This window comes from Siniperca chuatsi, linkage group LG16 (genome assembly GCF_020085105.1).
Source record: "Siniperca chuatsi isolate FFG_IHB_CAS linkage group LG16, ASM2008510v1, whole genome shotgun sequence".
NCBI lineage: Eukaryota > Metazoa > Chordata > Actinopteri > Centrarchiformes > Sinipercidae > Siniperca > Siniperca chuatsi.
In genome coordinates this window covers 11,740,045-11,753,364 of record NC_058057.1, presented here as the reverse complement: position 1 = coordinate 11,753,364, position 13,320 = coordinate 11,740,045, and the positions used below count along the sequence as shown (strand labels likewise).

The 13,320-nt window shown below is 42.8% G+C and overlaps 2 protein-coding genes across 7 annotated transcripts in view; both read left to right on the top strand.

Annotated features, from left to right (window-relative positions):
- The first annotated feature begins 82 nt into the window (after positions 1 to 82).
- vps18 (VPS18 core subunit of CORVET and HOPS complexes) lies at positions 83 to 5,934 on the top strand. The gene is made up of 9 exons (XM_044170443.1): positions 83 to 534; positions 699 to 840; positions 1,057 to 1,148; positions 1,631 to 1,881; positions 2,124 to 2,477; positions 2,646 to 3,908; positions 4,075 to 4,284; positions 4,569 to 4,805; positions 5,023 to 5,934. Exons 1-9 carry the CDS (start codon positions 432 to 434, stop codon positions 5,317 to 5,319), a joined length of 2,949 nt encoding a protein of 982 aa, XP_044026378.1. The 5' UTR covers positions 83 to 431; the 3' UTR covers positions 5,320 to 5,934.
- Positions 5,935 to 6,639: 705 nt separating this feature from the next.
- Positions 6,640 to 13,320, top strand: part of ino80 (INO80 complex ATPase subunit) — a 39,496-nt gene continuing 32,815 nt past the window's right edge. For 3 of the 6 annotated variants that reach the window (XM_044170439.1, XM_044170436.1, XM_044170435.1), the window contains exons 1-15: positions 6,640 to 6,792; positions 8,224 to 8,287; positions 8,672 to 8,863; positions 9,068 to 9,225; positions 9,377 to 9,444; positions 9,701 to 9,847; positions 9,954 to 10,074; positions 10,232 to 10,437; positions 10,570 to 10,623; positions 10,836 to 11,039; positions 11,200 to 11,404; positions 11,825 to 11,892; positions 12,001 to 12,222; positions 12,668 to 12,748; positions 13,182 to 13,277. In XM_044170439.1, coding sequence (XP_044026374.1) covers positions 8,712 to 8,863; positions 9,068 to 9,225; positions 9,377 to 9,444; positions 9,701 to 9,847; positions 9,954 to 10,074; positions 10,232 to 10,437; positions 10,570 to 10,623; positions 10,836 to 11,039; positions 11,200 to 11,404; positions 11,825 to 11,892; positions 12,001 to 12,222; positions 12,668 to 12,748; positions 13,182 to 13,277 — 1,782 coding nt within the window. In that variant the 5' untranslated portion in view covers positions 6,640 to 6,792; positions 8,224 to 8,287; positions 8,672 to 8,711. The remainder of the gene's footprint in view (positions 6,793 to 8,223; positions 8,288 to 8,671; positions 8,864 to 9,067; positions 9,226 to 9,376; positions 9,445 to 9,700; positions 9,848 to 9,953; positions 10,075 to 10,231; positions 10,438 to 10,569; positions 10,624 to 10,835; positions 11,040 to 11,199; positions 11,405 to 11,824; positions 11,893 to 12,000; positions 12,223 to 12,667; positions 12,749 to 13,181; positions 13,278 to 13,320) is intronic. The other 3 variants (XM_044170437.1, XM_044170440.1, XM_044170438.1) reach the window with 3 other exon arrangements.

Below are 13,320 nucleotides of genomic sequence, written 5' to 3'. Positions count from 1 at the left end.
GTGAAAAAATGTATTGTCACAGAGACACGTAGGAGTTTAAATTTGGACGAACTGCGCCCCCAGTGTCAAAGATAAGCACTACACCAAATGTGATCACATGACTCCATGTCACCTGATTCTCCGTGTTCACTCTGTGTTGTGTAGTCGGAAGCTAAACTAGCTGTTATGATAGCGTGAATGGTTGAAGTTTTACATATTCCTATGTTTACTGCAGCGTAAGACACTATATTCCACATCATGCTTCTCAAATTAGACGCATGCGTAAGTTAGAGAGTTACGTTTGTGTGCCCTCAACGGGTGGAAGTTGTGATAGCTAGCTAACGTTAGCTGTTTAGCCATGTCGTCTTAGGATTGTTTCTTCGCCAGTCTCTTTATCTGTAGAGAATTCATTTACAGGTAGTCAAATAAGGTGCAGTAAGGTACATTTAACCATGGCTTCAATTCTTGATGAGTACGAGGACTCGCAAAACACCAGGCAAAGTGCGCAGCAGCACAGCCGCTTGTCAACTGCCAACATCGGGATAACCCATTCAGGTAGGTCTCCCTCCTCTCTGGAGATGCTTCTTCTGCGAGGATGCTATAACGTTATTATTATTCTTTAGAAATGTTCAAGCACGCACTTAAATATTGCAGTCATTTTGTTGACTCCAGGGTTTCGCTGACATTACGCTGTAACGTTACTTGTTCCCTAACGCCAGGCTTTGTGAATGTGAGACTTGAGGAAGAGAAGCCGATATTCAACAAGCAGAGGATCGATTTTACACCGCCTGAGAAGATTAACCATCTTGCAGTCTGCAACAATCAGCTATGCATGAGTCTGGGAAAGGACACCCTGCTGAGGCAAATAACACTATCATAAGCACTTAAAACACTGTGTTAATGATCACTAGTGTTTGTATGGTTTTGATTGGATTACTTTGATTTAATGGCTGTTCTCCATTGTGATTAGTACTCATCTGTTGTTAGCTATTGCTGTTTATTGGAGCGTCTTAAAGAGTTGTTAATGCAGCTTATACAAGATGTTGATACTAATGTTTCATGTTCTGTTCTACACAGGATTGACTTGGCCAAGCCAGATCAACCTAATCAGATTGAATTAGGAAGGAAAGATGAAAGTAAAGTGCACAGACTGTTCCTGGACCCCACTGGTGAGAAAAACCACAATCCTTATTCAGATTTTCCTTTGAAAACACTGCCCATAATTAGACAACTAAATTACAGATTGTGTATTTTGTTGAGACTGTCTTTGAGTCTGCCTTCTATCGTATTATTATCTGCAGATTTGCTTCAGGGTTTTTAAATGTATATTGATTTTGAACACTGCATTCTTTAGCCAGTGGACCTTATTTTTTGGGTTTCTGTAGTAACTTTTGAGGTGCAACGACATGGGACTATTGCCAGTCACAAGACTTGTGCCTAGTATGGCTTAGCTTGGACTAATGGAAAATTCTTTCAGACAGCATTTTTATGTGATTAAATAAAAATGTCTCAGAGACTGCAGTAACACCTCAAGCCCTCGAAATTAAACGCCAGATGCTGCTACATCAATTATAAGATTACTGTGGCAGTGTCATGGTTATGACTTATTAACTGCAGCAGCTATATCCTCCTCCATATTTTCCCATGGCAGGCTCCCATCTGCTGATCAGCCTGAGCACCAGCGAGTGTCTGTACCTCAACAGGAACACGCAGAAGGTGCGCAGTCTGTCCCGCTGGAGAGGCCACCTCCTTGAGAGCGTAGGCTGGAACAAGCTGCTGGGCAATGAGACCAACACAGGACCCATCCTGGTTGGCACAAGTCAAGGCATCATATTTGAGGCTGAGATCTCTGCAACTGAGGGCAGCCTGTTCAACACCAATCCAGATCAATACTTCAGACAGGTCAGAGCATGTGTGGTCATCCATTATGTATGGTGTTTAGTATGCGTTATCCAATTTCAACACACAGTTAGATCAATATCAAGTGCTATACTTTGCCATAAGAATGTACATTTTGTATATATATTAAGTGTGTTGGTACTTTTAGGTTTGTAATCAAAAACTGTAGAAAATACTGACCTACATATTTTATTTCTTCCTCTTGTTATGCCTCTTAACACTAACGTATTCTCTTCCTGAGACAGGTCCACTCCCTGGAGGAGGATGGGAAGCCTGCACCAGTCTGCTGCCTGGAGGTGGAGCGGGGCCTGGAGAACAAGTACTTCATCATCGCCACCACCCGCAAACGCCTGTTCCAGTTTGTGGGTAAGGTGGCCGAGGGGTCAGAGCAGCAAGGCTTCAGCTCCATCTTCAGCCAGAATCAGGACCTACTGCCCAGTTTCCAGGAGTTCCCAGCCAACATGGGGTACAGCGAGATCACCTTCTACACCTCGAAGCTTCGCACCTCCCCTAAGGCGTTCGCCTGGATGATGGGTAATGGAGTTCTTTATGGTCAGCTGGACTATGTCAGGCCTGATTCCCTGCTGAGTGATGTGCAGGTAAGTGTCTGTGTGTTTGAGAATATTTTTCTTTCAATAGGTCTTGTGTTCTTCAGCAGCTTAAACGCTTCTCTTAATAATGTTTAGTTCTACTCTCTCCACGTTCACCGTTGTTCTCTTTGTCTTTGTGTTTCACATCTCCATATTTCCTCCCTTGCAATCAAACAGGTATGGGAGTACACCCAGGAAATTGACCTTTGTGTCAACAAGCCCATCTCCATTGTGTTGACACAGTTCCACTTCCTGCTGCTGCTCCATGACCGAGTTAAAGCCATCTGCACTCTGAATGGACAGGTGGTATATGAGGATGTGTTCCCAGATAAGTTTGGCACCCTTAAGAAGATGATCAAGGACCCAGTTGGTGGGTTGGTGTGGATCTACACTGAGCGGGCAGTTTTCCGGTACCACGTCCAGCGCGAGGCCAGGGACGTCTGGCAGATGTACATGAGCATGAATAAATTTGATCTGGCCAAGGAGTACTGCCGTGACCGGCCTGAGTGCATGGACATGGTGCTGGCCAAAGAGGCTGAGCACTGCTTCCAGAACAAGCGTTACCTTGAGAGTGCCAAGTGCTATGCGCTGACACAGAACTACTTTGAAGAGATAGCACTCAAGTTCATCGAAGCCAAACAAGAGGAAGCCCTGAAGGAGTTCTTACTGAAGAAACTAAATAATTTGAAACAGAGCGAGAGAACGCAGATCACCTTACTGGTCACCTGGCTAGCCGAGCTCTACCTGAACCGGCTTGGCCAGCTGGAGAGTGATGGAAACAGTATCATCTTTCAGGAGACCCGTGATGAGTTTCGCAACTTCCTCAGCAACTCCAAGCACAAGGAGTGCCTGTACAACAACCGCAGCACCATCTACGACCTGTTGGCCAGCCACGGCAATGTGGATGACATGGTTTACTTCTCAGTTGTCATGCAAGACTATGAGAGAGTGATATCTCACTACTGCCAACATGACGACTACAGTGCTGCTCTGGATGTGCTCTCGAAGCACTGTGATCAGAAGCTTTTTTACAAGTTCTCCCCTGTCCTCATGCAGCATATTCCCAAAAAAGTGGTAGCTGCGTGGATTCAGATGGGCAAGCGGCTGGACCCAAAGAAGCTCATCCCAGCTCTGATGAACTACAGCCAGATGGGCAGCACCCAGCAGATCAGTGAAACCATCCGCTACATGGAGTTCTGTGTGTACGAGCTGACCGTGACCGAGGAGGCCATCCATAACTACCTGCTGTCGCTCTATGCCAAGTATAAGCCGGACTCTCTGCTGTGGTATCTGGAGCAGGCAGGTACACACGCCTCAGAGATCCACTATGACTTGAAGTACGCCCTCAGACTGTGTGCAGAACATGGCTACCTCCGGGCCTGTGTCCTGGTTTACAGGATTATGGAACTTTATGAGGAGGCAGTGGATCTTGCTTTACAAGTAAGTGATGGATGGTTTTGGTTCACTCAGTCACAAAACATATCCATCTGTAATTTTATAATTATGTATACAGAATTATCCAGATTATTGTCAAGACTCTTAGTTTTGTAGTCTTTGACAGAATTTGACCAATGCCACTAACATGCAATGTATTTGTCGTCCATAGGTGGATGTAGACTTGGCCAAGTCATGTGCAGATCTGCCTGAAGATGACGAGGAGCTGAGGAAAAAGCTTTGGCTGAAGATCGCCCGGCATGTGGTGCAGGAGGAGAAAGACGTGAAGAAAGCCATGAACTGTCTGTCCAGCTGCAACCTGCTCAAGATTGAAGACATCCTGCCCTTCTTCCCAGACTTTGTCACCATTGACCACTTTAAGGTCTGTAACAAAGTATTTCCTTTCTTGTTTTTGACATTAAGAAGAAATACACATTCAGTAAATAATACATTAATGCTACTATTTTTTTTCCCTATTTCATTGACTGTGGAGGTGAACCTGGGTGTCATCCATAATCCCTTAATGATATGTATTAAATTCCATTTCAGTCATTAAGTAATGATGGATGTAAAGTATGCTCAGTGCATGGTTAACGTACAAACATAAAATACAGTATATTGCTTTAACTGAATGTACTTTATCCTCTGTTCATTATGGTTTCTCAGGAGGCCATCTGCAGCTCCCTGGAGGAGTACAACCAGCACATCGAGGAGCTGAAACAGGAAATGGAGGAGGCCACAGAGAGTGCTAAACGCATCAGAGAAGACATCCAGGAAATGAGGAACAAATATGGTGTAGTGGATTCTCAAGAAAAGTGTGCTGCTTGTGACTTCCCATTGCTCAACAGGCCCTTCTATCTGTTCCTATGTGGACACATGTTCCACTATGACTGCCTGTTCCAGGTACTCTCCAAGGCTGCTTCCATACTCAATGTCAATATGTGCCACTGCACACACAATTTGTTCTCTTTTGCTTTTCTTTAATTTTTTTAAGTAACTATCATATTAAAAATGATCATGTTTGAAACTTATTTCAAATGGTAAACTTCAAAGATGCCTAAACAACTCTTGTGTAGTAATAATTTCTATGTGTCCCTTTTTTTTCCCTTCTACCTTCTAGGAAGTGACCCCTCACCTGACGGCCTATAAGCAGAGTCGTTTGGAGGAGCTGCAGAAAAAGCTGGCTGCAACCACGCAATCCTCCAAGTCACGCCACCGCCCGGTTACCAAGGACGAAGGAGACACTTCCAGCCTGGGAAAGGGTAATACGGGCACAAGCCGTGAGCAGATAAAATCCGACATCGATGACATTATTGCGTCTGAATGCGTGTACTGTGGCGACCTGATGATCAAGTCCATCGACAAGCCTTTCATTGATCAACAGAAATTTGAGGAGGAGAAATCCAGCTGGCTATGAATGAGGCCTCCTCTTCTCTCATTGTGAAAAGACATGACAGCCCACCATCTATATGTCAATGAAACTGCACCATCCGTAGGACTGGCCCATTCAGTGGATACAGACATTCACCTGATTGCCTGTTGGTAGTGCCTACTGCTGAAAACTGCATCAGCTTCAGTTGTTCTCTACAGAATACACTTATTTTGTTGGCAATATTTGAAGCTGATTTAAAGACCTTTGCACTTTGTATGGGAGCGTGTAGTAAAAAGTGGACATTGTGGGTAATGATACAAGATGATGTGGTGATGTAAAATATTGCCAGGGCTGTACAGTGCATACAATGTGCCTGATCCTCTGATTATAATGGTAGAAAATGATTCAAAAGCTAGAATCAGATATAACTGCCCTATACATATATTAACTACATTAAGTCTTGCACTTGTTTTGTCTATTGGAAACATAACCTGCACTTAGACAATATCTGTGATTCTTTAGCTCAGTTCAGCCACTCCTGCTCTACAGCTCTGTGTTCATCTAACAGTTAATGTGGGGCAGATTAACAAACTGTTATTTCATGTATTCACTGTTTTGCAATTCAGTTGTGGCACATTAAAGCTTGTCAGTACTGATGGACTGATTATATTCTCATTGTTTAAAGTGTAATAAATATTTAACAAATGAGTTTAACGATCAGCTGTACTGAGAAAAATCACTACCCTTCATCACAGTTCCTCAGGAGGGTATCAACAGCTCCCTGGAGAAGTACCTAAAAATCTGCACATCGGGCATGGATACTTACATAAGAGGAAAATATGTATCTTGTGGTTCGGGTGTAAGCTTTGGTTTAACAGGAAGATTTCAGTTTAGGCCACTGTGACAGCAAGCATCATTGTTTGGATCCCTACCAGCCCCATGATGAAAATGAATAATCATTATCACTATAAATTTACTATAAATGTTAATACATTTATACATAAACATACATTTTTTATTTAAATTTTGGAGTTCACATTTTATTGTGGATATCCAACTGTCTCACCATGCCTAAAACGGAGTTCCCTTCTGATGACGTAAGACGTAGCTCGGTAATCTTCGCAGTGAGCAGACGCTATTAATCAACATCGGAAATTCATCGATACATTTGTATTAGTTGTGCATATACGGCCCAAAACGGCATACACGGTGGACGAGTATCTCGTCTTATTAGCGAAAGATACCGCTGGAATTTCTTCTCACGGTCACGTCCTCGGAGACAGCGACGGGCGAGCGTCCCTCTATCTGCGATTGATTAAAATGCCTGCTCCTTGCTGTACCCTCGCCATGGCGTCGTGTCTCTGCTCTCTCAGTAACAGAAAGTGGCCGCCTCTCTGCTGTTGCTGCCGACTCAAAGCTCACAGACTCGCTCGGCGCCTCAAACCGCCATTTTGGAGTCAGAGAACCGAGAGTCGGCAGCAGCGGAAAGAGAGACGAAAAGGGGGACACGGGGCCGAGGTGAGAGACTCCATGGTGGCTGTTATGGCGAAGGAGCAATGGGGGAAGATGGCCGGGAGGGAGAAATAATTAAAACATGGGGATCATTCGTTCACCAGGCAACCGAGTCCCCGCTCGCGTCCGCAACAAGGGTACGAGAGGCGCGGGCGGAGGGCCTTGCTGTCGCTGCACCGCGACTAGCCTGTTAAAGAATTGCCATTAAACCAATATCATATCTTAATACATTGTTTAGGCAGGGAGGTGGTGGCCTTAAAGAGACAGAACCGATTTGAATACTTCATATTAATGGTGTGAGAGGACGTCTGTGTCAAAACGCCTTATTAGTATTTGATAAGCTAACGTCTATGATGAAAAGCTACATTAGACGAGATAGCAAGGAGACAGTCGCCCTGTAACAAAGGCTAGATGTTTAGGAAATAAACTACCAACGCTAACTGATATTTTTATTGTGGCTTACTTAATTCAGTAAGCTGTCAGTGTGTGTAAACCAGCACCTTGACCCTTTACTATCATTGATCGGAGGCAATGCTGCTTGTGCTTACACTGCAAGGCAGCTAACGGTCGTTAGCTGGCAAGCTACCACCCAGTGCACTATCCAAGGTTAGCTAGCAAACCCTGGCTAACGCTTGCTTGGATTTGCTAGCTAGCTAGCTAATCATAACATAACGACGCGATAGCAAAGGAAGATACATATTATTTAGAATAACACAGCTCTCAGTTTTTCATTGAAAATGAAGACCAGTTTCTTGCTTGGCTTTAGTTATTGTCATCCACCCGCACGCGGGGCTATGAACTTGTCTCAGACAGTCAAGTGAGTATGTAAGGAGTAGTAATTACAGAGGACAACTGAATGAAGTTTACGATACAATCGTCACTGTCAAAACAATCACTTGCTCACTCAAAAATGAAAAGATAACTTAAACAACATTGTAATAGTTGGCTAAGTCACATCAGTAGTAGGATTGGTGAAGTGTAACTATTCAAATGTATCCAGTCTGGCCTTTTAATAAACGGAATTGACTGATATGAAAATAGTATTCCATATAATGGCGTTGTGTGTTATACAAACAAGGGGAAACAACTCTTCTTGAAAAAGTAGAGATGATCCAACCAGTACATTTACCTTAATTATTTACATTATAAGCACGAAAGCAAATCGTGTACAATTGAAATACATAGTATTGCAGGAGCTGTCATTTCCTTTTATTTGTATTTATTTATTGACATTTTTGAACAACATATGTTTATATGGAGAAGTTCATTATTTGAAAATCATGAGCACTCGTGCAATACTCATATTGCCAATTTTGCACAATAAAACAAACTCCCTATAAACAGAACACAACATGTGAAAGAGCACTAGCTCCTCATAAAAACACTTTATTATTGTCTTGTGGATATCAGTGTGTGACTGGGTTTCTTCTTTTGTAGGGTTTTCACCTTTGTCTGATCATTAATTTTACAATCAAGAACAATGGCATCCCTTACTGAGAAGGTAGGTACATTGTTCATACTGTATTTTGTTCAACAAACCATGTGCTGGCACCATACTGCATGCCCAGCCATTGGAGGAGAGTAGTCTGATATTTGGACTAAATGGCCATTCTGTTACCATGACAAAATTTGAGATGTAGCGATTGAGGTGTGGAACGAGGCTAGAAGGAGAGTATCTTCCATATCCCAGACTAGCTGGGAAAATCTGGATTGGGAAAATGAAGGCTGAACTCAGCCGCTGCTTATGAACTTCTCTTAAGCAATTACAATAAACAGCAGAGCCTTACTCATCCCATAGTTAGCAGTGTCCTTTGCTGCTCATTCTGACCTTGAGCCATCTGCTTATCCCTTTCCTTCTCTCTCCTCTCTACTTCTCTATCTCCAGTAAAAGTTGCTGCCCTGCTGGGCAGAGGTGTCTGTGCTGCATGGCGTCAGGGCAGGGTGGCCGGCTGGAGGTTGGGGCATCAGGGAACTCTGGCCTGGCCAAACCTCTCTACCTGCAGCGCTTGGAAAGATCCCTGAGGTTAGACAGTTTCCTGCGCCAGACCGCTGCCATCTTTAATGGAGACGTAACCAGGTAAAGGCAAAGTGAAGTTGGGGTGGGCATACACTTTTCGCTCTCAGACTCAGGTTTGTTCCTGAGTACATTATTGGATCAATTTCAGCAGGTGTTGCAGTTTAAAGATGGCTCATGCTTGGATGTAGAGAGTAGTGCTGTAAATGCAGTTTTGTTGTTATGGGCAAATGGTGGGCTTACAGCTACATATTTCTCATGTTCTAGTGATGACAGCGATGACAGTGATGGTGCATTGGGGACAGGGCTGTCACTGGACCCCTCCACTCAGCATACAGCTTTGACAGTGAAGAGTGAGCCGTGTGAAGAAGGGGATGGATTTGCAGAGGGAAAGCCCCTCAACGGAATTCTGCTGCAAGGTAAAGGTAAGATACATACAGAAACACTAATGTTTATGTTATTCACATATTACTACACATGCACACCCTCACTGGTGTCATTTAACTGTTCCTGGAAGATATAGTTTATGCACATTTATATCATGTGATGTTTTTTCTCTCTCTGTAAACTCCACAGACCAAAAGGCAGATAAAACCAGCTTCTACAATTTCTCCAAGCTGAAGAAGAACAGGAAATGGCTAAAGGTATTTTATAGACACATTATCCATTGTACCACAGATTTAAGCATTCAGTTGATTAATATATTATACAAATATCTAATAGATCAATACGTAAAGATTATTAGTTGCAACCCTACTACCGATGTTGTCCCTCCCTGTACCCCCATGTTCAGAACATTTCACTGCTATGTCTACCTCCTTTCTTCCGCACTATACATCTATATATACATATGCGCGCTGTCAGCTTCCTTTAACCATGTTCCTCCTCTGTCTCCTGCAGAATATCCTGTTGAGTGACGACACCACAGACTCGGACACAGACTCAGATGACTCTGACTTTAGTTTGTCTCGGGAGGAGCTGCATGACATGCTGAGGCTACATCGCTTCACCAGGCAGCATCAGAGCAAGTTCCACTCTGACCGAGAGGTACAAACACACACACACATAAATACAGTGCCTAGTAATAATTAGAGTACCTCTGACATATGTTTTTGTAATATCATCATTGTATTTTTTCCATCTGTTCTTGCAGCTTCACCAATATCAGTACTACAGCACTGGACTCCTCTCTACTCATGACCCCTTCTATGAGCAACAGCGCCACCTACTGGGCCCAAAGAAGAAGAAAATCAAAGATGAGAAGAAATTCAAGGGTAAAGACGAAAAAAGAAATCTCTGTAATCTGTCGGAATTCCTGATTGTGTCAATGCCACAAGGCAAAAATAACTGAATAATTCCTGGAATAGCTGACAAGATTTCAAATTGATCATTCACAAGCTTTTTTTTTTCAATTTTATTTTATTTTTTTAGCCAAACTGAAAAAGGTGAAGAAAAAGAAGAAACGGGGAGAGGGAGAGTTTCTGGATGATGGGCGTCCTTATGTGACCAAGATCTTCGCAAAGTTTTCCCATGATGCGCCCTTGCCCGTGGTGAAGAAGAAACATCTCACCATTGAGCAGCTGAATGCACGCCGACGTAAGGTCTGGCTCACTATCGCTAAAAAGGAGATCCCCAAGGTTAGTATGCATGACACTGATAAAAAATATGGTAAAAATGAATGCTTATTCATTTTCTGTTTTTTTGGTGAAATGTTGTTGTGAAATGTAAGGGCATTAGTCCTAATTATCCTGTTTATACCTATTTTGCAGTCTTTCAAGCAGAAGACCTCTGCTAAGAACTTAGTATTGACCAATGCTAAAAAGGTAAGTAAAATGTACACACTACTACGTTGTTAAAATTAACTTTTAAGGGTGTTATTCTGAAATACTGTAAAATGATTTTGTTAAATATACTTGGTTTGTTACACAGTTTTCTGTTGCTGGTTGACTAATGACACTAACTCTTCATTTCCAGATTGTGCAAGTATAAATTGTAGATTAAGTACAACATTTAACCTCTGTTTTGTTTGTCCCAGTTGGCTCATCAGTGCATGAGAGAGGTTAGGCGTGCAGCCATCCAGGCCCAGAAGAACTGCAAGGAAACATTACCTCGGGCTCGCCGCCTCACCAAGGAGATGATGCTTTACTGGAAGAAATACGACAAAGTAGAGAAGGAGCACAGGAAGAGGGCAGAGAAGGAGGCCCTGGAGCAACGTAAACTGGATGAAGAGATGAGAGAAGTAGGTGGAATGGAAATTGTTGTCTTTAGAGGTGCATGAACATGAAAAAAACACAAGTTTTAAATTGTAAAGATTTAGAATATACTTCTCTGGACATCTTGAGTGGTGATATAAAAGCATGTTTTTTTTTTTCTCTCTGCTTTTTCTCTGTCTCTCGCAGGCCAAGCGTCAGCAGCGTAAACTGAATTTCCTCATCACGCAGACAGAGCTGTATGCTCATTTCATGAGCGGTAAAGCCAGCATGGGGGGTCCAGAAGGAGATACAGCTCAGGAGGAAATTCTGAGAAAGCTGGAAGACACTGCGGCGCAGAGACAGATTGACATTGGAGGAGGCATAATGGTCAACATGGGACAGGAGGACTATGGTATGAACGGCTCAGTCAAGTTAATTCTGTTACTGGATCAGTCAGTTAGTAACTGAAACTCAATATTGATGGTTGCCATTTGTATATCTTGAGTCACTTTGAGGAACTGTTGACCAAGTACCCCAAAATATGTCAGTATCAAATTAAATGCCAAATGGATCAGTAATCATTATATTTATTACCTCTTAAGCCTCTTTTCTAACTGTAGATTATATTTTATGTTTTTCCCTCCCCACAGTTTTAATGTGAATTCTACAATACATTTTCTGATTAATTAGAAAATACATGGTAATATTTATTTTTACAATTGTTTTAGACTTTGCTGTGTTTTTGGCAGCATGCTCTTGTGTATGGGAAAGAAATGTGGGATTGAATTGGATTCTTTTATTTTATGCACAAACTGATTGTATGCGATTTCAGATAGTGAACACTACAAATCCCAGGCCTTGAGGAATGCCAAAGAAGCCTACCAGATTCACCAAGAGAGAGTACGTAGATGCATGCACACCCTCAGAGGTGCACTCATCCCACACACACACACACACACACACACTACCCTGTCTATACTGTGCTAATCTCCATCTCTCTCCCTGTAGACACGAATGTTTGATGAGGAGGCTAAGGACAGTCGCAGTGCGTCGCTACACACAGCTTGTGGCTCATCCTCGGGCGCCGGCTCTGGGTTTGGAGAGAGCTACAGCCTTTCCAACCCATCCATCCATGCAGGTGAAGACATTCCTCAGCCCACCATCTTCAACGGCAAACTCAAGGGTTACCAGCTCAAGGGTATGAACTGGCTGGCCAACCTCTATGAACAGGTACCCACGTCTGTCTCTGACATTGGAGACCTGTCTGGATTTGCAGGGATTTTCTGTCACACTCAGTGTTTCTCTCAGTCCTTTCAGTTGCTATTATGTTTGAAATATAAAATTTGTATCTGCTTATTTTGTGGCTAGAGGTATGAATTGCTAAATGTGCTCAATGCTAATGTTTTTGTAAGGGTATACTAACATTCTGGAATTAGAATAACATGGAGTTGTAAGAATTATCTTCACTCACATGGTGTGAAACCACTAACATAATACATTAGTTCCAGTGTCCTTTTTCGACACAGTTTTGAGGGGTTTTTTTTTTGTTTTTTTGTTTTTTTTTTACAGTCATTGCAGTTTGTTTTTTGGCATTGAAATGATTCCATATTATTACATGCTTATTTATACCCATTGAATGATTTATTTTCTCCTCTGTTTTCTTCTCTCTCTGCAGGGAATCAATGGAATCCTGGCAGATGAGATGGGACTGGGGAAGACAGTCCAGAGTATCGCCCTGCTGGCACACCTAGCAGAGGTGAAAGAGAGCACCAGGCCAACGGGTTTCATTCACCAAACACTTCAAAAAGCTTTGTGGAATATTCAATTGTCTCTTCTGTTGTTACTGACTTAGGAAACATCTAACATCCAGCTTCTTTGTACACCTGCATCCTTTAAAGAGTCCCTTTTTTCTGGCTGTGCCTTTCATTGAATGACTCATATGACTTATTTCATTGTTGTGAATTGCTGATTTGCCAGCTCTTTAGATTGTTTGGTCTCATAACACCAAAAGGAGAAAAGGTGGAATTTAGGGAAAATGTGTGCTTTTCAGTGTTGGACTATCGCTGACAGGAAGATACATGCCATGTTCCTCCAGGGCTTCCTGTTATTGGGTGCTCACACATGCACATACAAAGGCCACCCGTTGTGGCGGATATTGACGATGTATTCTCTTTTCTGTTCCTGCACAGAGAGACAACATCTGGGGCCCATTCCTGATCATCTCTCCTGCATCCACACTCAACAACTGGCACCAGGAGTTCTCCCGCTTTGTGTCCAAATTCAAGGTGAGAATCTGCGACGCTGCTGTGTGAGCACGTCAGCGGAAGC